At 33.8% G+C, this 24,581-nt stretch overlaps 1 protein-coding gene and 1 pseudogene across 2 annotated transcripts in view; one reads left to right on the top strand and one right to left on the bottom strand.

Annotated features, from left to right (window-relative positions):
- Positions 1-4,723: 4,723 nt before the first annotated feature.
- Positions 4,724-24,581, bottom strand: part of Mdga2 (MAM domain containing glycosylphosphatidylinositol anchor 2) — a 730,093-nt gene continuing 710,235 nt past the window's right edge. For both annotated transcript variants that reach the window (XM_034514333.2, XM_076941824.1), the window contains 3 exons: positions 19,289-19,419; positions 7,126-7,231; positions 4,724-5,101 (listed from right to left, as the gene is read on the bottom strand). In XM_034514333.2, coding sequence (XP_034370224.1) covers positions 5,013-5,101; positions 7,126-7,231; positions 19,289-19,419 — 326 coding nt within the window. In that variant the 3' untranslated portion in view covers positions 4,724-5,012. The remainder of the gene's footprint in view (positions 5,102-7,125; positions 7,232-19,288; positions 19,420-24,581) is intronic.
- LOC117717099 (elongation factor 1-gamma-like) lies at positions 15,141-16,789 on the top strand (annotated as a pseudogene).

Genomic DNA, 24,581 nt, shown 5'->3' with positions numbered 1-24,581 from the left:
TAATCTTCAAATTGCCATATGCTCATAAAGTAATTCATATAGAAATATGTGGAAGCTTTATCTTAATCTCTCACTTCTATTTCCAAACAGACATTAACCTGCTAGGGACGTTCCTGGATGACATACTTCACATTATAATGTCAAGCTTTTATATTTTTCTTTGCTCATGTAATAACATACACAATTATATGTAGGATATACTATGTATATACAACAAACTTTTTCTATGAGATTTGAAAAAAATCAAATTATTTTGTAGAAGATTTTCTTCTAAGACAGTAGAAAAGGACAGACATTCCTTTCTAAAAAATAATGCTAAGAAAATGAATTAAATGGGCTAGCCACAAAGGAAATATTGTAGGAAAAGAAATAGCTTGGGATTGAACCCTATGATTTTATAGTTTTCACAGAAAATGCAATAACTCCTCATTGAAATCAACTGCCCAGTTGCAAGAAGAGTGTACCTTCTGCTTTATTGAGACACAGCTGGAACCGTGGAAGTAGTCAGCAACTAGAATGTATTTTGGGAAGGTCAATTTTTTCCATTTTAAATGTCTATTCAGTGGCCCTGATATTTGAAAGGCACAATTAAAAAAAAGTTTTGTAATAAGGAACACAAATTTAGGAGAATCATTTGAAAAGCTTTTCAAAAATCACATCAGTCTGTCACCAACTTTAAAATTACCAAGAAAAACACAAAATTAAAATGATTCTGAGTAATACCACAGTCATGTTTATAGTCTTAAGTATAGAAATAAATGAATTAATTATTATTTAAATTACACATTTTGTTGGCAGATAAGTTTATTATTATAAAATATTGAAAATAAAATTGCATGTTTGGTGAAACGTTAGTGCAGCTGTAATTTATATTTTATCATATGTCCAAGTAAAGAATGGAATTATTTTCATTGTATATTACATGGTATAACAGACTAGTTAGGTTCTAATTCAGGTAGAATCCATTGCTGTGCTGAGCCAATTCTGTGGGCAATGTGAAGGGCCATTAGTGTTAAGGTCCACCGCCTGACATTGTAACCAAGTATCCATCAGTTCTCTTAAAGGAATATAATCATGGGCCAAACTCATGATCTACTGAATATAACAAGTCCCGTGGAACCAGAGACCACAGCAGAGAAGGAATACATATAATCCATGATGGAACTATAAAAACACATAACAGGAAAGTAGGTAGGAAATGGAAAAGCATGGGTAGGTATGTATATAATGCATCGTTAAAAAAAAAAAAAAAAACCCTTTTTTTAAAAGAAAGGAAAGGTAAGTAGGTTATTATTTTTTTTTCAAAACTGCATAGTCTGTGATTATTTATATACCCAATAAGTGTGATTGGGCAATATTTTTCTCACTTTTAGCTTCCAAGGAAAGACCCTATTTAGCATTGTTTGGCACTTCTGGCCACTTTCCTCAAAGTGTTACACATTTGTACTCAGGTCCTTGCAGCTCTTGTGTGCGTGTTCATCTCACTACATGACAGTGATGCTGACTGCAGTGAAAACAGGCCCAGATGTAAAAGTGTTAACCTGTAAAGAAACATCATTGAACTGATGACAGTGGTACCACTCCTAACTAGTGGGGATCAGTTATTGTCAGTAACTGGAGATTACACAGCATGTAATTTCTCCCAGAAAATCAAACCCTGATTGCTAAATAATTCCCCATTAAAAAAAAAGAAAAAAACTAAAAAACAAAAAACCACGAACCCAACAGGCTTCTCAAATTATAGGCTCTGACACATTAGCAAAATGGTAAGCGGAAAGTATCATTGGGTCCAGTTCTGATAATGAACAATTTTAGGAATGGGAAGGTGTTTTGGGGGTTCCACGATCATTACATCCATTAAAGATAAGGTCATCTCACAAAGTTTCCAGTTCGTTTATCCAAATCACTTAAAATTTTTCACATTTTTAGCTGTTTACTTTCATTGAAGCAACTGAGCATTTGATCTGATGTAAAAACAGTGATTCTGTTGGTTTGGGATATCTAAATGATGTAAATCTTATGTGAGAAATCCTGTTTCTCACCACCTCGCTAGTCTGTCTGCTTTCACCTCTGACTGCCCTTTGTTCTTCACAACCATCTGCAACTTCTTAGAAGTTTAATAAAAATTAATTTTGAAGTACCAGCCAGTTCTCTTTAACTTCGGAGTATGTTCTCTTACTATGTGAAAATTTAGGAAAGATTGTAATGCCTGATGAATTCTTATTGATACAATTGAAACTTTCACCCCAAGCAGCTTCTTTGTTCGGTGTAACTGAGAAGGAAAAAAAAAAAAAAAAAAAACCTGTAATTCTTCTTGAAATGACATGTATGCCTTCCAATATTCAGTATTTAGTGGTCTTTTTTTCTTTAAGTTTATTTGCAAAAGCCTCACTCAAATCATCTTAAAGATAATTGAAAGAAGATGGCAAATTGAGCTTCTCTTTAAACAGAAGACACATATTGGCGTCCTGGCATAGAGAATGCAAAAAATAATAAAATAAGCATGTATTTTACTCATCTTGAGTAGTGCAGAGCTGTGTGGGGTGGGAATATGGTGGAAATGCAGGTGAATTCAGATCTTTCACATGCTAAGTGCCCACCTATCACCTACTGCAAATCTTTGGTTTGATAGAATAGATGAATGACTTTGAAATTTTGAAAATTTTTCAATATGACTAATTAATTCAAATAAATTATGATAATTATTTGCTTCCTTTGTGTGATTTAACTGACATGGGTTATTTTGATTCTATCACTATGTAGATATTATGATATGTCCCCTTTGGAGCTGAATATGAAATTTTACAATAAATTTCAACTTGCATTTTGGATTGTATTATACCTACAGAGGTACGAATATTTTTTTATTACATGTTTAACAAATAAAGGAGAATGCATTGTGTGTTCTTTAAAAATTTGTTCTTGTAGACATTAATTGTGTATGAAGCACTGAATATTAATCCCAAGATAATATAACCAATAAATTGCAGAACTAATCTCATTTTAATGGTAAGTGAATATTGCCAAACAAACACACATACCGCTTATCATACCTTACCTGGAAAGAGGCTTTATTGAACAGAGCTGTAAAATTATATTTTATGTTGAATTATTGAATTTGCACAAACATTTCTACAGTTGTTTTTAAAAAAATCAAGCTTTGTCATTTCCACTACATTTTGTTGTGCTTTTTATATTAATATTTGCAAATGCTGCAATTTAATACTTAGGTTCCAATTACTTGCATAATCAATATTTGTTTTTTAAATCCTGGGGTGTTGAAAGAAAGGATAATAATAATATTCTTCTTTAGACAAAAGTCTTTTTAAATGAAGTTAAAAGCTGAGATAATTTAAGGAAAAAGATCTTCAAATTTTTCAAAGAACCAACGGGTTTAAGTGAAATTTACAATGCATTGGAAAACTGGCTGGTTAAAATTATGCTTTGTCCTCAGGTAGCTCAAAATCATTTTTACAGGTTTTTGTTTTTTTGTAAAAGTGGTTTTTTTAATCTTGTTAAAATAATAAAATAATATTTCACAATTTGCACAGAGTCTGACTAAAGGGCAGAGGCATATTACCCTCAGTGTTTAGAATAAAGCCAGATTTTTTTTCAGGCCCAGTTCCGCGGCAGAGTTTGTATGCACGGCAATCTCAAACATTTCCTTGTTCTCTCTAAAGGCAAAGCCAATCTCATTTGAAATGGAGGTTAGAGTAAAAAAATCACTTCTGTGTTTTACCACCTTCTGCGCTAAGTATTATCTCAACAACGTTTTGCTCTGGTTGACCCATTTAATAACCTGGAAGAAAAAAGTGTTGCTCCCATGTCTGGTTTCAATGGAAGTTACTTTCTATGGACATTAAGCCGAAAGGCCATGGCTGTCTAGGAGGTGAAACAAATAATCTTGTCTGCATGGGTTTACGCAGCAGCGTGGGTCCTTTCTTCTTCAGAAGCGGCTAGGGTGTCTTGCCTGTAATTTGCACATTTAGGCTGTGTCGTCTGTTTACAAAATAGTTTTACACAAACCATTGTTAGCAGTGCAAGCTTCTGAGTTGAAAATTATTCAGGCTTGTTTCATTGAAGGCACTTGGTTTCCATGGCAATTTATAAAAGATGGTGGTTTGGTTTCTTCATAGGAACAGATGACGTAGTTTGGGTGTCAAGTGGCCGCAAGCAAACTCCGATAAGCCTGTGTAATATGTAAGCCCAGGTTTACCATCCTGGATAGTAGTGCATGCAAAAAGAGACATCATACAGTTACCTAGCTTAGCCATATGAGGGAGAAAAAAAAAAGAAAAAAGAAAAAAGAAACGAACTATAACAAACAGTAACAACAACAACAATAACAACAACAACAACAACAACAAAAACCCAAACAACAGTAAAAGTGGGGCGGGGTAAGGCGGGAAGGGATATGAAACCTTTAAATAATTCCGAGTTTGGAGTGTTTTCAAGGAAGGGTAACAGCCAAAGGTAAAAGGGCCTACATTTATTTAATTCTCTACATAAAACCTTCTTGAAAGGAAAATAAATGCCAGCTCTCCACGTACCCTGTTTACAGTGAGGTTTTTGTTGGCAGGCCATTAGGTTTCCATGGTAACAAGCAAACTATTCATTTGAAACAAAACCAGCCATGACTTTGTGCTTTGACGAGGATTTCTATAGCTCTTTTTCTTCTTCTTCTTCTTCTTTCTTTCTTTCTTTTTCTTTTATTTTCTTTTTTCCAGAGTTCAACCAGATGAAGCTGTAATCATTTTAGCCACAAAAGCACCTGAAGGGCTCTTTTGTACCCAGGCCAAGAATATCTTCTATATGTAGTTTGGAATAAGTTATATTTCCATGATGTCTTTTTTATCCCCAGTGCTTAAAAAATGTTGTTTTTATTATTTAATTTTTGAGTCAGTAGTCAGTGGAGGAATCTTTGGTAGTTTGTTTTTTCAGTGTCCATTTACAAAGACTCTTTCTTCATGCCCGTGCCTGGTGAATCATTTATAGCCTCTGCCAGGATAAGGTCACCTTCGAGGGCTTAGGATAGAGATGAGGATGATAACTGGAAAAAGCCATATATGAACTAAGATCCCAACAGCACCATCCACGGAATCTAGAGATAAAGAAGATAAGTACCCAAAACTGACATTAAGGTCTTAAACATCCCATAGCTACTCATGGAACTTTTCTGAACTAAAGAAATTTAATACATGGAGAATAATTTTGGAAAAACTATGTTTTCAACATCATCTTTATTTTTAAGGCAAGCAGGAGGAGGAAACAGCCTGGATATGCAGTTATAAAAATGGCAGACACATATTGCTATGTATTTACTAATTTAAACATCCTATACATGGGAATGTTCTAGAACATAACAAGGAGAGCTTGGTAGACTTTTACAGCCCACGGCTATTCTCACTCCTGCTTTCTCTTTTTGGTTTCCCCCATTTGGAAAGTTTACTTCAATTTTATCAAATTTAACTTATTTAACTTTGATTAAAATATAAAAACATAAACTTGGTATGCAACTTCATTTAGTGCCAGGTCAGCATCACTGCAAGTGAGCCGTGAGAAACCCCTCAGTCTCTGAAGAGACTCTGTTCTAGGCAGGCTGTGTTTACATGGGCACAGCTGAGCCTTTCCTGAAATGAAAATCCAGGAAGTTTTAACAAATTGTATATTTTAAATGCTGAGCAGCATCAGGAGCCACCACAGTCCATTGCTGCTTTTTTTTTTTTTTAATTTTGAACAATGCTAAATAATGATGTCAATTAGGGCCATTAAGCTGTAGCTGCATACTTGACTTTCAATATCTAGACTGTAATAATTTTTCCATAAATATATTGAGTTGAAGGGCTCTGGTACATAAAGCCCTTTAGCAACATAGAATTTCAGTACACTTTGAATATAGTAAATTATTGATGAGCTATTTGTGAAAATTTAGCTTGATCATTCCCTCATTGTGTGACCACAGAGTTAAAGTTTCCAGATACGAATACTGACGTTGAAATGCATTCCAACAATGATTCTGAAAACATGTTTCAAATGGATAATGTGAGATGAAGATTTAGGGGCCCAGAATACTTTTTTAAATATCATCTTATATTTGTTTAAGAATGGGCCTGAAATAAAAGTTGAAATTTGAAGACGTCATTAATGTATAATATCTAAACTGTTCTTAGATGAAAACAAAATTAGTTCACAAGATTGTGAGGTAGATATGAAGTAGATTATGCCGGAATAAATAGGGCTACCCCATTACTAACTACATATCCTAAATTTCCATATAACTACATCTGTAATAAGAACAATATTAGCTCTAGGAAATCCATATTTCAACTATTTGGAGTTAAAAGCACCTTTGGTACATAAGTGACTATCATGTGTATATATTTGCCAAATATTTTAATAAACGTTTTCCAACCTCTGACAAAATAGCATAAATTAATAAATTTTAAATCTGTTTTTAAGAGGTGGATGCTCACAGCTAACCATTGAACTGATCAAGGGGTTCCCAGTGGAGGATATAGAGAGAAGACTGAAGGAGCTGCAGAGGTGTGCAGTCTCATGGGGAGAGCAAAAATATCAACCAGAGCTCCCAGGGTCTAAACCTCCAGCCTGGGAGCACACAGGGAAGGACCCATGGCTCCAGCTGTGTATGTAGTTGATGGGCTTGTCTGGGAACAGTGGGAGAGGAGGGCCTTGGTCCCGTGAAAGCTGGATGCCACAGTGTCAGGGAATTCAAGGGCAGGGAGGTGGGAGTGGATGGGTGGTTGGGGGCACACTCTCATAGAAGCAGGAGAAGGGGGATGGGCTAGAAGGTTTCTGGGGGATGAGGGAATGGGGAAAGGGGATAACATCTAAAATGTAAATAAATAAAATATCTAATAAATAAAAAAATAAAAAAAAAATCCGTTTTTAAAGTCACAGTACATTAGCCTTACTTAGAATTAAGTAGAAATTACTAGCATTTTGTTACTGAAAATATAGCCACATTGCACTAGTTATTTGACTTAAGCATATATTTAATGGTTTAGTCAGAAATAACTAAAACTAAGTATTTTCTATGAAATGAAAACATTTTACTGTAATACTTGTATCATGAAGTGAGACTCAAGAAGAGAAAGAAACACTTACTCTTGGTTGGTAGGTCTTGTTTTGCACATTCTCCTTCAGCAATTGATACATCGTCAATGGCGATGTCACCTTCTATCCCAGGACCTCGAATGCCTTCAAAAATTAGCTACAAACATGACAGATTTATTAGAGTGGTTTTATTGTGCAGAAATGTATTCCTTCAATTTTCTGTAAGCATACAGCACAATTCTTCAAGAAATAGCTTAAAGAACAGATCAATATGTTTTCCATATTTCTATACTCACCTTTTGAGTTCCTGCTGTTATTTTACTTTGGAATTGTACATCTAAAACTTGATAGTATTCATGAACATATAGACAAATAAATTAGAATTTAGTGAAAAGCCCTTGAGTAGCCAGTATTTACAATAGTTAAGCACAGAGGCATAATGAGTGACATCAGATAACCTTCATTATAAATTCTGGCTATGATTAAAAAAAACATGATTTAAAAAGTTAATCATTTACTCTTGAAGGAGATAAGACCTTTAGAATTATTTTTTTAATCCTCAGATTTTCTCTTTCTTCTAGAAAAAATATAATACTTTAGGTGCTAAAATGTGACCTATGTGTTTAGCAGTTTATACTTTCAGAGAAATTTTTAAATAAAATATTAATTTTGTCTTTCTAAAGAAACATTAGCTTAATAAAGGACTCTAACGTCAGACAATACTAATGCTGGAGAGAGGATTCAGTGCTTAAGAGCACTCTTGCTCTTCTACAAGTCCTGAGTTCAATTCCCAAATGGCTCATCACCATCTGTAATGGGAACTGATGCCCTCTTCTGGTATGCAGGCATACATGCAGGCAGACCACTCATAAAATAAATTAAAAAATAAATAAATAAAAATAAATAAATAAATCTTTTAAAAAAGATTACAGTAATGCATGTATTTTATAAAACTTTCTTATTTTAGTACTATTTGAGTAAAAATATGTTTTGCAGTGCAAGAGTTTTCCCTTTTGGCTTATCTTTGAAAATATTTCATTAAAGAAAAATTTAAGATTATTCTTAGAGACTTTAGATTACTTTTGCTATGCTCATCAATACTGTATGGTATGCTATGATAATTTTCTAAACACAGGTTTCCAATTAGTAAGCAAAGACATTCGTTTTCAAGCTTTTTCTTAATTCCCTGCCCTTCACTTCCAGGCAGCCTTGTAGCCACTCTCTGCAACTTAATAAGGGAAATGTTGTGTGACGTCTTAATTAACAGATTTAATATTTTAATACCTTTTCCTTATTATTTATTCATGATAATTAAGATTGTACTAAGCTATCTCTGGAGATATCCCAGATAACCTGCATCACTGAAGAGAAGAATGAGGGCAGGCTAAAGTTCAGAGACTCAGAAAAAGGTTTCCATTTATGGGTTTTGAATCTGCAAATCAAATGGGCAGAAAGGAGTAATTTTATATGCTGGGAAATAAGAAATTGTATTGTAGTCCGGATGTAAAGTATGAAGCTATCAGAGAAATGCCTGCCAAGTGGTAAGGATGTAAGCACTGTGGGTGGCCTTAGATATAGACCATCACTATGTGCAGTTATAAGAATAGATTTTAATTTTATGTATTATACATACTTGAATACATTAGTGTACAGATTTCTTGTGGCCAGTCACATTAATGTTAGAGAGCAGGAAAAGTAAGAAGCATTGTAGCTGGGGAATGTTGGTATAGTTATCTACAATTGTCTAGACTTTCCCTGCAGTTCACATCCTCTTCTTTCATTAATAGTTTTTTCAAGCATATATGTGAGTACATGTTGAAAGATAATCTCTTGTGCACTGTGTCAAAGCATTTAGCTGTCAATAAAAAATGGCCAATGAGCTGAGGCAGGAAATAGGAGGTGGGAGTTCTGGCAGAGAAAAGGTGGTAGTGTGTGTGTGGGGAAAGATTCTAGGGCAGAGGAAGGCACAGGAAGGAGATTCTCCCAAGAGACAGAGGAAGACAGTCATATGAAACTAAGGACCAGGTAACCAGTCGTGTGTCATGACTTAAAACAGAGCAAACAGATAATTATGTTATAAGCTAGTCATGGAACATGCCCAAGTTATTGGTCTAGGCATTTATTCATATATAAGATGTCTAAGGGTCATTATTTTGGAAAACAAAGAGGATGGGTGGAAAAACAGGAGGTTACAGATGGCACCAACTACATACACATATATATTCCTATATATTTATATATATTTATTTATATATATATTTATATATTCCTATATATAAACTGCTCAGTATGGATGTTGGTTGTATGCTTCTTTTTCAGACTGTTCATTTGACCTTGGATAACCTACTGGTGTTACTGTCCATAGAGAAGACCACCTCTTCTTCCTGCTTCCATTTTTCCTCAGCTGCCTGTAGTTCTTTGTATAGGGCTGAGGCTTTGTAGGCATTTCCCTGTTCTCTTTGGCATGTCTAATGGTGTTGTCCTAGTTGCCTGGTTTGAGTTACTTTGTGATAGTTTGCTATTAAGAATACATAGATTGCTTTTGAACTGATTGGTTCTCCAAAAAGCATTTATTACACTATACTGTTTATGCACTTAATTTTAACTGCAAATTAAAATGCATAGGTCATAGTAGATTTATTGATGGTTTGAAGACCAAGGTCTTGGGGATGGATGTACTTTGTAGAAAAACAGAGATTACAAAAAAAATTTTTAGGTGTTCTATCCAAAGAATATGTCAGATTTGGTATTTCAAGCCTTTATAAAAAATATGTCTTTGTTAGCAATTTTCAAGTATAAAATCAAGAGGCAGTCACAGAACATTAAACATTATGTTTTTCAGTACCGATGATATGAACAAACTGCAAGTTACATTCACTTTGAGAAAAAAGAATCTCTGTTTAAAAAGCTGAATTCAGTAGCACGTTTGTAAAGTTTTATTATTCTTCTGAGTACTATTTCATCCCAGTGTTAAAATTGTTTCTTATTGTGCACTTTTGCAGTGAGTTTGGTTTAACGGATTTGAAGGAGTTAATAGAATGTGGATATAAGGGAAAGGTATGGATGTTTGGTTTCCCTAAGAGATAAAATTATGTAAAACTGATTCTTCCTGCATAACCAGGTTGATATTATTTAAAGTATTTCCTTCAATGAAAAAGCTTACTTTAATATTTAAATGTTTTCATGTGGTCTCCAAAGAATGCAAACTAATAAAGATGTAACAAACACGTTATTAGAAAATTAACATTGGGACTGGAGAGATGGCTAAAGGTTAAGAGTCCTTGCTGCTCTCCTAGATGAGCAGGGTTCAATTCCCAACAACCATATGGAAGCTCATGATTATCTGTTTCCCCAGTTTTAAGGAATCTGAGGCCTTCTTTTGGCCTCACTGACAGAAGGCATGTACACATGGTGCACAGGCATACATGCAGGCAAAACACCCAAAGACATAAAATATTTTTAATTAAAAATTAATATTAACTCTTGGTGGATAACTTCAGATGGAATTTTAAGGTTATATGAGTTTCTGCCTTAACATTACACCAAACACACACACTTGCTTCAAGTAATAGATTAACATTTTCTGACATAGTTCTTAGAAGCATATGCAGTTGACTCTGTGGAGACAGATAGATTAAACCATTGTGTTCAGATGTCATCTCTCACTAAGCAAAGAAGATTTGTGTTTAGAGCTACTGAATCCAAGTAGTTAAAGGATCAAATAATACAGTATCTTCAGATATTGACTTCACTGTTCAGGGAAATATTTGCAAATATTCTCAAGTATTTTCTTTCTGACAAGAGACAGATACCTTCTAGTTGTTACCAATTACAAAAATGTTGAAGTTTAATGCAGCAATCTGGAAAATGATTATGAATATTATTGACAAAAACATGATTTTAATAAATTTATGTACAGCAGTTAGAGCTAATAATATTTATCTTCTTGTTTCAACAAATTAACTGAACCGTGCCGAGCCATTAAAAATGATATAAGAGGTGATACAATCCACTGGACAGGGTAGTCTTAAATTCTTTCCTTGAGAAACTATTCCAATATTAACTTTATAAGGTTTAACTTTATAAGTTAAACCTAAGTGAGTATAACTTTATAAGGTTTCAGTTCAACTTGCTGGATGTCAGTCTCAAAGGCTTCTAATCTGAAATAACAACCTAGGATTTAAATTGCAGTGGAAGACTGAGAAACATAGTACATTGTGAGCTATAAATGGAAGGTATTTATTTGAAAGATTTATTTATTATTTATTATTTATTATTTATTATTTATTTATTATAAATATGAGTATCTCATACATGTATACAGGTTCTCATGGAGACTGTAAGCATTGAAGCCCCTAGAGCAGGAGTTACAGATTGTTATGAATTGCCTGATGTGTGTGAGAGGAACTGTGTGTGAGGGTCTTCCCCAAGAGCCATATGCAGTCATAACCAGTGAGCCATCTCTGCATCCCTTTAAAACATTTTAAATGGTGAATTCAGCCACCATCATGATATCTGTATCATTGTCCTGGAATTTGATTTGCCATGTCAGATTTAGAACTGCATGACAATATGACTTTTGTGATCGAGATCACTTCCGGGTCATTTTTATTATTAGACTGTAGTCGTGTTGAAAAAAATATGCTCATTAGTTAGTAACAATTACTTATATTTAAATTTCTTTAAAATATATTTCCAAATATTTAAATGAGGGTGTGAGCTTAAGGAGCTTTAATCGCTTTTAGCAATATAATGAACTATAATTAGTATTGTTTTATAATGTCTTTTTATACATGATTCCTGGGGGAAAATTAGGCCATATTAGGAAGAAAGTACAGTATTAACAAAAGAAGTGAGTTAGTTTCCTTGTTATGTAGTACATAAAGTATAGAAGATTTTAGATGGTTAATAGGTTATTATTATATTACTTTTGTATTTTTGTAAATTTTGCTCTTATATTTTAACATATAGCAAAATCTATTATCCTTACAAGCACTGATGGTACTAAATTAATTTTATAAAAAATCCCATGAAGATATTTCAATATAATAAAACTTTTATTTTGACCCACAATACAATATTATTTTCAGCAAAAAAAAAAAAAAAAAAAAATCATTGACAATGCTCAAGAGACCTGGCAAGTGTGTAAGTTTTACATAAACATACTTAAAAGTTCAATCAATAAAACTACATAAATCTTAGTGAAAGAGGAGTTGAAACCACTCATATCCAGTTTACTTCTCCAAAAGAAAAGTGAGTGTTATGCTTTTTGCTTAACTTAAAAGTATTGTCAAATGTTATAAATCTAGGTTTGAATGATATTATCGTTGCTTAAACTTTTATTTATATGACAATATACTAGTGTTACATGATTTTGGTAGGCATGCCATAACAAAGAAAGTATTTTTAAAATATTGCTATTGTATAAATTATTTCAGCGTTAACAAATTCTTAGCTTGAATAACTCTAAGTAACAATACAGAAAATAAAAGAACTTAAAAGGGAATATTATGCCAGGGCATGAGTAGTTTTCTTGCACAGGTTAAGATATATGAGATGAAATAAACAGTTAACAGATCTGTAAATAGATTGTAAATTAAAGAACAGAAATTTTATAACTAAAAACATTTCTTTATCATGATTTCTTACTGGTAATTTAGATAAAATTGCACTGATCCTTTTTTTTTTTTTTTTTCCTTTTGGTGACTCCCAACTGAAACAAAGTAATTGAAGTCAGATAATTTCTTTCCATTTGAAAAAACAAATTACTGAATAAAATAGGCTAAACAATGGGGTTTAGGACACAGAGCATCCGACCACGATGTAATTATGATGATAATGACAAAAAAAGCACAGAGATCCATGAGAAATAGAAATCAAGTCATCCTATGTTTGCCTTGAATAGTTTTTTGGTCATTGTAAACAGAACCAGTTTGAAACCTGGAAAAAAAAATCTGACTCTGAAGAGACTAAATTGAGAACCCACATAGACAAAGGCAGTTTAAAAAATATTGTACATGAATGGCCTTTAAGGCATGCTATGAAGTTTTGATTTACTTAACCATGCCTGGATTTGATATATTTGTTCATCAAATTATGCTGATAAGGTTGACAACATATTTGGTGTTAATTTTTAAGTATGCACCCCTGTGCTTAGTATTTTAGGTTTCTTTAAAGCACAACAGTAAGGAACAATAAAGTAAGTGTGATCAAGCACAGAAACACTAGAGCGGAAGCAAAGGAGGCAGCAAGAGAAGGAGTGGGGAGGATGAAAGGGAAAAGGGAAAATGTGGTTTTCCTTAATAAATATTAACTCCTTAAAATGTATAGATTGCTTCTAAGTAACTCAAACACATCATTGTAAAGGCTTCACACTGCTTACAAAGTTTTTTAGATATCCAGCATCTATTAGGTTAAAATTCATAATGTCTTCCACCCAAATTACTAGATTTTCCAATGTAAACTAAATAACAACCCATAAAAAGAAGAAGAACCAATTTATTCAAACCAATGAAGACTGATACAGATGTGTATGAGCAGATAGTGATTCCAGTTAACTATGATGTGTATACAGATGTGTATACAGATGTGTATACAGATGTGTATGAGCAGATAGTGATTCCAGTTAACTATGACTTGGTTTCATCTGCTTAAGTCATTAACAAGAGAAATAAAAATATTTTGTAAACAGACTAACATTGAATTTATAAAGCTGAAATGTGCAGTTGCTAAGATAAAAAAATCACTGAAGGAGAGTAAATTCAGTGTAGACATTTTCAAATAAATGATCAGTGGATATAAAGGTAAAGTATATGCTAATTAAAATCAAAATCAAATTTTCAAACAGAACTCTCAAAGGACAAAATGGGGGAACAAAGAGATAGAAAGAAACTAGGTACACAATTCTCAATTTTCCTACAACAATGAACCCACAGGCTCAATAAGTTCAGGAAATCGCCAAGTACACAGAAAGAGGAAAACATATCAGCATAGGGAAGCATATCTGAATCTAAGTTATTCAAACCATCAGTAAGGAGAAAATATTAAATGAACACAGAGAAGGAAGATTGCTTAATAGACAGAAGTGTGTACACAGCCAGAGAATCACACTTGTGAACAACGTAGAGACAGGAGAAGGACATCCTGAAAGTTCTAAAAGAAAAACTACCAGGCTATGTGGAGAGGAAATGCTTCTTTTTTTGAAAGATGAGGGCTTAACAAATCAATTTTTAAAAGCACAGAAGGTGAAAAGAATCCATCCTCAACAGACCTACACTTCAAGAAATGTCAAATGAAGTCCTTCAGGCTAATCAACACAGATAACAGACAAAAGTAGGGACTTCCCAGTGCAATAAATTTATGGAAAAGTCCAAGAAGCATAAGGAATGGAAAGTACATTGAACTAAACAAACTCATCCTGGTGTCTATATCAGAACAAACAGAGCTGAGTACAGCAGAGAGAATTTCTCCAAGACTTACGTAGACAACACGAATAAAGTTTGATTAACTTTAACATTCCTGAATATCTTTGTATATTCCTGTTCATATGTTTCTGTGAATTTTATGCAAATATGTGCAGCTACAGAAACATATTTTCATTGGTAGTGGACCTGTACATTTTAAAAAAATTTACACGACCCCTTTCATTTCTGATAACAAAAGATCCTTACATTCTTTCTTTTAATCAACAGATATGAGAAACCAGGTCCAGTGGACTGAGATTGGCTAGAATAGAAGAAAATAGGACTTGGCTATAGAAACCTGAAACTTCAACCTCAGACCTGTTTTTCCTCCTCATCTTCCAAGGGCAAATGCTTTCTAAAGTTTCCATGCTGCCTCTAAGATAGTGAACTAGGTTTTCTTGCAAAAACATTATCAAATAAGGAAACTGTGTTCTTCTCTTAATGTAAAAAACTGACAGAAGAGAAGTGGTATTTGAATAAATCTTATTATATTTTAATATTTTCCTACAGTCAATTCAATTAATTCTAAATATTGAAAGTGTTTTAGTTCATTTCCTAATGTTCTTATGTGAATTTCTTGCCCCTTCTGTGCAGAATCACACCATGGTGGCTTTGACCCTATACATACATGCTGAACACAGGAAGGCTTTAGCTGCTTAGTACAATGGAGCTCAGGTCCTCATGCTCTCTACACTACCCCATTTCCACATTGGCCAAGCCAACTGCACCCTGGAATATCTCAGAAAACTTCCTGCCAGGAGGGTTCCGGTATTTGTGGGTGACAATGGATTCTGTGTATTCGAGAGTAATGGTATTCTTCAGTATGTAAGCAAGAAGAAACTTCCAGGAAGGACTCCAGAAACAGCAGCTCAAGTGGTGCATGGGTGAGCTTTGCCATCCAACAGTGACATCATTTCTCTCGATAGTACCTGAGTGGTCCCCACATTGGCCATCATGTACAACAAAACAGGAAACTGAAAACGCTCCCACTTGAAGACTAGGAGTCTTCTTGATAGTAAGTGACACTAACCTGTATCACAGTAGTCTGCACCCTGCTATGGATCTATAAATAGGTCTTAGAGCCTTCTTTTCCCAGGCCTTCCCTAATACCAAAGGCTGGTTCCTTGCCTGCAACAATCAGACCCATTTCAGGGCTGCCTTCCTGAAGTTGTGTGAGAAGATTGCCTAGTTTAATGCTGACAAATTTGCCTAATGCCTGTCTAAAAAGGATACACCAAGAAAATGAAAGGATTCACAGGAAGAGAAAGATAAGCCTGAGGCTGAGCAGAAAGAGGACAAAAAAGCAGCTCTCAGCTCCTGAGAGGATGGATTAATGTGAGTAGGACCTGGCTGCTGAACTCATGGCCAAGGGTTCCTCAGCTCACCTGTCCAACAATACCTTGGTGTTAGATGAGCTCAAGAGTAATTATGCGTTTAGGCTAAAATCCTTCCATTGTTAGATCCTGGGAGCCTCTAGCTTCCCTGGCATCTGGGACCTTCCAGTGGATAACCCCAATTCCTCATCCCCCACTGCTATGCTGGAGCAGTGGGGCAAGAGTGGGTGGTTGGGTTGGTTTGGGAGTAGCCTCATGGAGGCAAAGGGGAGGGGAGAGAGGATGGATGGGTTAGGGGGATTGTGGAGGGGTAACCTGGAAGAAGGATACCATTTGAGATGTAAACGACAGGAATGGTTAATAGGAAGAAAGAAAGAAGGAGAGAGAGAGAGAGAGAGAGAGAGAGAGAGAGAGAGAGAGAGAGGAAGGAAGGAAGGAAGGAAGGAAGGAAGGAAGGAAGGAAGAAAAAAAGGAAGAAAGAAGAAAGTAATTACACCATCGAGGACTCATACTCGCTCTGTGTCACTGCCATATTTGGAAGCACTTTGGTAAGGAGAGCTGGTCCCTGTGGTATGCTGAGTTCTGCTTCATTGAAGATTTTATCCAGACCTTCATGAGTTGCAAATTCATCACTGGAAAGTTCCAGTTATTTTACAAACTGAGGAAGAATTCCTTTCTAGTGTCATCCTCTTTGGAACCAACAACAGGAGCGCTGTTTCTGGCATTTGCATTTTCTGAGGCCTAAAACCTTCCTCTCTGCTGAATCCAGATTGGCAAGTGGACTATTAGTCAAATACATGATGGAAACTGCATCATGGTAGTGAGGAGATCCAGACTTTGGCTACAGAGTACTTCTATTGGAAAGGGGCCTTGGAGCATATGGGCAAAGACTTCAATCAAGACAAGATCTTCAAGTGAACTTGTCTTGTTGTCTAGCTGCCTGTACCCACCCTTCCATGGAGATGAGGGTAATTAAAGAAAACTGAACATTGAAAAAAAATTCTGTAGTGGACACTGTATGCCCTGTAAAATATAACTTCTATATCTTTGACTTAACTAAAATCTAAGCTTGTCAATTACCTTCTACCAATTGCAAAGAAATTTATTCACTTTGTTCAGTTAGATTTAGAAGTTCAGTTTCTCCTGCAAGAGAATGTTAGAAATTATGTTACAAGAAAGGAAATTCTACCAGTAATGTATTTGTTTTCCAATTTGAGTTTGTCATTTCTTTCTCTGTTTTTTAAATTCAATGAATATGTGAGTTCCTTTAAGATGTGACTTAGGATGTGCACACCTGCCTCAGTTAATCTTAGAGAATGGTTCTGTATGGTTTCATCATTGATTTGCTCACTTGAATATGAAAACCTTTCCTTGCTAGTATCAACTATTCAGGCAGTTTTTAGGAAGACATATATAATCTGAAAACACACCCAATACCCATGTATTCAAAACTTCAGAGTGATATTTACAACTTCTTTCATGTCTTTAACATTTAACATTTTTATCAATGTGTTTAAGACAGAAAATATATGTTTCTGGATCTAACCTCATCACCTCTTTTTTTTTGTGTAAACCAATCTGTAGTTTAGGCATTATTAGACAATTTGTAAGCCAAAATTCCCTTGTCATTAATGTTTACTTCAAGATTCCCACCATGAAAACTGTCCAGTTCCTGTTCACTTCCAAGTATAACCTGACATCTTTCATTCCTGTGGACCAGTTCTGCATGTTAGCCTCTAGCATCACTTACAACAAGAATGTCTACTGAATCTTCATGCCTCCCAATGTGACAGAAAGTAGCTGGGGTTTTGACTAGTATCTAAGGAAATAAATGTTTGTCCTGGAGGCACTTAACAAATGTTCATTAAATTAATATAAATGTCAAGAAGAAATTATCTTAAGTATAACATTACCATAACTTAAATCCTTATTGTATATGTATTTAATTTAATCATTTATGATAAAGAGGTAGCCCAATTAGTAAGCAAAATATATAGGGAAGAACATAAATATTTTTATAAAAATTAGCCTCAATGCATGCATGCACGTACACACACACACACATACACACACACAAACATACACATACACACACACTTTAATATTAGTTGTACTTCAAGTTCTGCTTTCCTGAGTTATTTCAGTTTTTACAACTATATTATCCTTTGTAGATGCAAAATGTTTCTGTGCTTTCATAGTCAGATGATTCTTTGTGGTCTTACTTAATTTCTTATCTTCAACTCTTGCAAAAAAATTATTCATTTTACCAACTTGGTTAGCTTTAGAATTCAACCTCTCAAACAGTCATGCAATTATGCATTGAAAAAAATTGTGGACAGCCAAAGGCTATACAGAGAAACCCTGTCTCAAAAAAACAAACAAACAAAAAAAAAAAAACCAAAAAAAAAAGAAAAAAAATTGCATAACTAGATCATTCTGATTATCTGTACCCTTAAAAGTAAGCCATGAGACACATTCATATCATTAAGTGGTTTTAAGTACTTTAAAATAAGAATAAAGACATTACATGTGATTAGATTTTAAAGATTTTTATTATTTTAAGTAAATAAAAATACTTTGTTATATGTTGGCTAGACATATATGAAAGCATAGGCATGCACACTTATATATTCATGTATATATATATATATATACATGAATATATATATAGTTGGGGTATAGTTATTTAAATCACTAAATCCATGCTTATAACTTTATTAAAATAGCTTACAGATATATAATCTTTTATAAGGATTATTAAAATTACCTATTTCAATTAACAATCTTAAGCCATTATATTTTTTGCAATCTTTATAAATGCCTTTTTGGTTTTTAACTGAAATCTAACTTCAGTTTACAGAAAGAAAAACAATTTGTTTAAACTTCCTGACTTTGATTAAAATAATAAATGACTGAAGTAGAAAACAAGTTTCAAAATTCATCTAAAATTATCCAACAAATTAGATTGAGTATTGATGTCCATTTTAGTGAAAACCTCTATTATTTTCTGTAGAAAATAAAGTACATGCAAATGATTCTATAGAAATAAATTACTATGCAAATATCTTTTTTGTTCATTTGTTTTGTTTTTTTTCCTGAGATAGATTTTCTCTTTGTAGTTCTAGACATCCTAGAGAATGCATTGTAGACCAAGCTAGCCTCACACTCAGAGGTATGTTTACCTCTGCTTCCCAAATTTCAGGATTGAAGGCATGCGTCACTATGCAAGGCAATTAACTCATCTTTTGATACATTATTATTCTACATAATGGAAGCTGATACAGATGCATTTGTCTTCATAAAATAGCTATTCAAAATAGGATAAACTTATAGAATTCTGAGTATTAATATTTTATTTACTGTTTCTTTAATGTTGCATTCGTTACACATCAATCTATGAGAAAAGTTATTTCTTACCTGAAAGGAAGTAATTGGATATATATTAACATGAGCTTCATTCCATCGCTGTCCTTTGTTCCCACTTGAAGACCATAGAGGATTCTCTATAGTTGTCTGCCCTTTCAAACGTAGATATACATTTAAAACACCTAAAATAACAATGGGAGTTTATGTTGTGTAATTCTGTCCAGTTCAAGTTTGTTTCTCCTTGGTCAAACAGTTATAAGCATATAAAATTAAATCTTCCAGAACATTCTAGTGTCTTTTGCTCTCCTCCAATTTCTTATCTTGCTATCATGCTGTGATCCAAAGATAACCACATTATATTTCCTAGAACCTGTAAATGATACCTTATCTTTCCAGAATGACTTTGATGTGAAGATTAAGGTTTCTGAGGTAGGCAGGCTGGTCTAGCTTATCTCAATGGGATCTAAATGCAATCACACTTATTATATGAACCGTGGCAAAAGGTATTTTGATTCAGGAAAGAAGATGGGGTTCGTGAAGGATCTTTTCTGCTTTTTTTAATTATTATTTTTATTGGATATTTTATTTACATTTCAGGTGCCATCCCCTTTCCCCATCCCCCTGCCCCCAGGAAACCCCTATCCCATGCCCCCTTTTCCTTTTTGCTTTTATACACTTTTAAAAAATGTTAATAAAAGGCTTTATAAGTTTGGTAATGCTCAATCAGAAGTGTAACCCAATTCCCAACCTAGATATATCAACTATCTTTGACTGGTGGAGACACGTGAACATCTGCCTTCATATTCCCCACCCCTTTCTCTCTCTTTCTCTCTCTCATCACCTAGCTTCTCCTCTCTTCTCCTCCTCTCTTTACTCCTTCTCTTCCTCTCCATACTCCTCCCACCTTAGCTCCTCCTACATATTACCCTTCCTGTTAAAATAAAACTTTTTTCTCAAAATACAATTAGAACATAATTATGCCAATTTGTACCAGTGAGGTACAAGATAGTCCTAATACCCAGTCCATCATTTTGTTGACTAACAGAACCTCTGTCATCTCTCATAACCAAAACACTTAGTTCTGAACCTGGCTTTTATCTTGGCTTTAGGATGAATGTCAGCTGAAAACCATTCACTCAAATCTTTTCTTTCAACGTAAATAGCCAGGATTGGCTATGAGACTATAAGTTTTCAACCCCGTCAGTAATCCAGAATGACTGAGTTAACTAAAATTATGGGAAGCACAAAGCATAGCTTCTAAAACTTAGCCAATTTATAGAGACTTGTGAACACCTGGACACTGCCTATACTACAAATGTTGGAGCATCTGATCTTCAGCCTTCTGGCCCAGGATCATCTGACAGACCTTACAAAGACACCTTACCCTGAGAAATCCCAAAACATCCATTCTTTTCTGCTTTTGAAGATAGAGGAGGGATCTACCAGTCAAAGAATACAAGGCAGAAGAAGAAAGAGAAGAAAAATTTTCCCATAATCCATCAGAAGGATACCACTATCTTATTTTTAGCATCATCGTCTTTTAATATTTATTTTATATTCTGTTTCCCAGAACCAGTAGAGAATGCATCTATCCTACTTTCAGCCCAATTTGTTGTTATTTGTTATGAGTTACAATATCTGTAGAGAGCCAGTGCAACATTTACTCATGTACTAAGTGGTTCACATGCTATTTGACCTTCATTTTGACGTGTACTATCATATAGTATCTTTCTTTTAAAAAATCACATTTATTTTCATCTAAATCTCATTTTGCTTTGAAGATAAAATAGAGATAGCTTTTTCATTTCATCACTTAATACACCTTTTTAATTTTCTGTTTTGTACACAAAAAATCAAAAGCAATGATGACAATAGTTCTGATAGAATATAATGCATCTTAGGACTCTACTCAACAGCTCTATAAAGTACTTAGGGCAAATATTCCACATTACAAATGAGAATATTGTTAGAGTTAAGTGACCTTCCCTATGTAATGTAAGGAGAACAGATCAGAGGCAGGATTTGAATGCAGAGCCTAAATTTTATGTCCTAAATTGTGATGCTATCAATATTTTAAGAGATAATTTTTTAAAAATCTACTACATTCAAACTTTATATTGTGTTATTTTGAACAACGATGATCCTGTTATATGAATATATTTTATTTGCTAATAGATGAGACTGCTTTTGCCTTAATGTTTACTCCTTTAGGTATACAGAGGAAAATAATGTAAATGTATTCATCCACAAAACTATGTGGATTTTTATTGTTCTACGTTTCTTACTGTTTTCAAATTCTATTTCATGTTTTTCTGTATCTTCTCTTTAATTGTAGTGGATTCTTACATATTTCTACACACAAATATCTTGTCCCACAGTATTTACTTCTGTCCATGGTGTGAATGCTCCTCTTTTGTTTCTAAAAACACCACCCATTATCCAGCCATTATATTCTAGTGCCGCATTCCTCAACAACTCCTCTCTATTCTTCCCATTTCTATTTAGTGACTCCTTTTCCATCAACAGATATGTATCTCTGTGGTCTGTCCTTCTCTCACCCTCTCTTTTACTCTCTCTCTCTCTCCCCTCATTTTTTATTTCTTTGTCTACAATATAAAGCAATCCTGTAGTTTTTTTTTTTAATTTCTTGTAGTACTTCTCTTCCACTTTTTAATATGTAATCAAGATAGTGTTTTGATTAATCTTAAAAGGATGCTGATCTTGTTACCATATTGGTAAATGGATTGGTTAAAGGTTAAAAATGAAACTTTGTTTTACACATGATGACTATAATTATAAGTAAGAATTAGTGAAGGTTATAGATCTGTCAAAAATGCTTTAAGATTATAATTTACTTTGGTGAAACACATAATTTTATATATATTAATTAATGTTGCAGATTGGATCTGAAATGCCCCACAATGGATTTTGTGACAAAGGCTTAATTTTCAGTGAAATTTTTAGAGTTATGCATTTAGGGATGTGAATTGATCATGAGAAGCTTGACTTAATTTATGATGTGACTCATATTTAATAAAATTATTGGAGGTTGAGGAAAGAGACTAAGAGATGGAGTCAGCATAAAAGGAGTGGATCACTCTGGGCTGCTTCAGAAAGATGCATCTTTTCCCAACCCCTTCTTCATTCCCATCTCTCTGCGATTCCTGGCTACCATGAGGTGAGGAGATTTTTCCCAGCTTGCTCCTCTGTCACGTTAGTGCTTTCCCATAGATAAGACTTCACGAATGAAATCAACTGACACTAGACAGAAACTTTGAAACAGGAGTCAAAATAAATCTTTCCTCTTCCAAGGTATTTATTTTAGGTGATTTGTCACGCACAAAAAAAACCCTGATTAATAATGATATTATTATATGAAAAATTATATGGCATTGTTTCAGAGTTTAATAGCGTCTTGTTAGTGGATATGCCTTGTAACCATGTTTACAGTTTCTTAATTAAGAAAAATGTTAATATGCATATTAAATTCATACTAGTTATCTATTTTGTTTATGAAATTAAAAGATATTTCATATGAAAATCACTTATATCTAAAGAATACTGAACTAAATATCTCATAGAGTTAATATTAGATTTAGAATAAACAAGATAATTGTAATCAATTGCAACCAGCTTACATTTTAAAAGTAAAATATTTGTCTTATAAGAAGATACTATCATTTTTGAAACACAGATTCCACCTGTGTTATAAATATAAACACCTTCTTATGCAAGTGCTAACAATCATTTTATTATCCCCCAAAATAACATGAATTGTTTCTTAGATTCTTACTCTGAGATGATAGCAAAAGCTCATGAATAAACAAATGACTTGCAAACTTGCCCCCTAGCATTTCTCATTTTAGTTCCTAAAACAGAATCTGCTGTCAAAAAACATTTAACCCTATTCCAGGTCATCTTGGTCAACAAACTGAGAACTTGTGCAACAGAATAAAGCCCCTTGGGAGAAGTTAGTGTTAACAGCGCTGAATCAGCACATTGTTATATTTGTGTGGTAAAAATTCCAATGTATATATGATGGATTGTGTTAATACCCTTTAAAACTAATTTCAAATCCTCAGAGACACGGTTTATGCTTGAGTAGGCACCCGATGCTAGAATGTATGAATTGAGCCATCTCCAAGGAATCTAATGTTGTGTAGTTGTATGATAAAAGCTGGAAATAGCTAAGAAAACCATTGATTTCTCTTGCTTGGGTCCCAGTAGTCAGAAGCTAAATGACCTTAGTTGTTTTATATTGTAAATAATGACCAACATTTGGGCTTCCACTTTTGTAATATCCATCCTTCATATTTTCTATTATTTAATTTAAAGTATTTTATAAAGCCTAATTTTCATAAGCATTATTCACCATCACTATTACCAGGTTATCATCAGTCTTTGTCTAACTGATTATTTATCTATAAAATATATTAGATGTTTTAGAATATAATTTAATGATATATGCTAAAAAGTACATCCCCTTAATCATAGCTACTTGAAATTGAGACGTTTACATGAATTAATCTGCAATTCGGTTTATTCTAAGGTCTGGATGTCAGTTGTGCATAAATAGCATTTTTATTATAATCAGTAACATAGTTTCATTAATTGAAGTTTCACATTCTATGAAAAAATAATAATACCCCCAAATTATCTGACTTTAGGCAAGATCTATGTGTATTGATAGATAATTGTTAGTATCATTTGTTTTATGTACACATACAAAGTGAGAAATTATAAAGTCATTATTTTCTGCTTGAATAGAAATGGCTGCATTGATTCTGTTTTTTTCAACATGTAATTGCAACAGTATCTTAACCCAAAGTCTGTTCAGTTTCTTCCATTATTACAATGCTTCTGGTATCCAACTGAATGTATCCAACAGAATTTGCTATGGTGGCACCCTACTCAGGCCTTCTACTTGCATGATATTTCAGGTCCTTTATTTGCATCTTTGGCTCTTTGGCTTTAATACTTTCTCTTGAAAATCTGTTCTGTATTTCCACACTTTAGCTTCTTCTGAGTCTCAAATCTGCATTTGCAATCCCTTGCTTTCTTCTCTCTTCTACTGACCTCTATCAAAATGTGCTCCACAAAGGAAGTTTTATGTTAATATTGTTGTCTTAGTGTTTCTTTATTGTTCACCCACAGTATAGGCCTGTTATGCATTTTGTTGAATATACTTTCTCTTGTTTAGTAAGATATTATGTTAAATCCATGAAAAACCATTTGATTGATAAGAAATATTGACAATAATTCTCTGTTATCTCCTATAAACAGGGCGAGGCACTTACCTCGTGCAATTAGCTCTGATGAATTAGATGAATGAATCAAAGACTCA

The sequence above is a fragment of the Arvicanthis niloticus genome, chromosome 11, assembly GCF_011762505.2.
Source record: "Arvicanthis niloticus isolate mArvNil1 chromosome 11, mArvNil1.pat.X, whole genome shotgun sequence".
Taxonomy (NCBI): domain Eukaryota; kingdom Metazoa; phylum Chordata; class Mammalia; order Rodentia; family Muridae; genus Arvicanthis; species Arvicanthis niloticus.
Note: the sequence above shows the minus strand (reverse complement) of the source record. Positions and strands in the feature narration are given on the sequence as shown.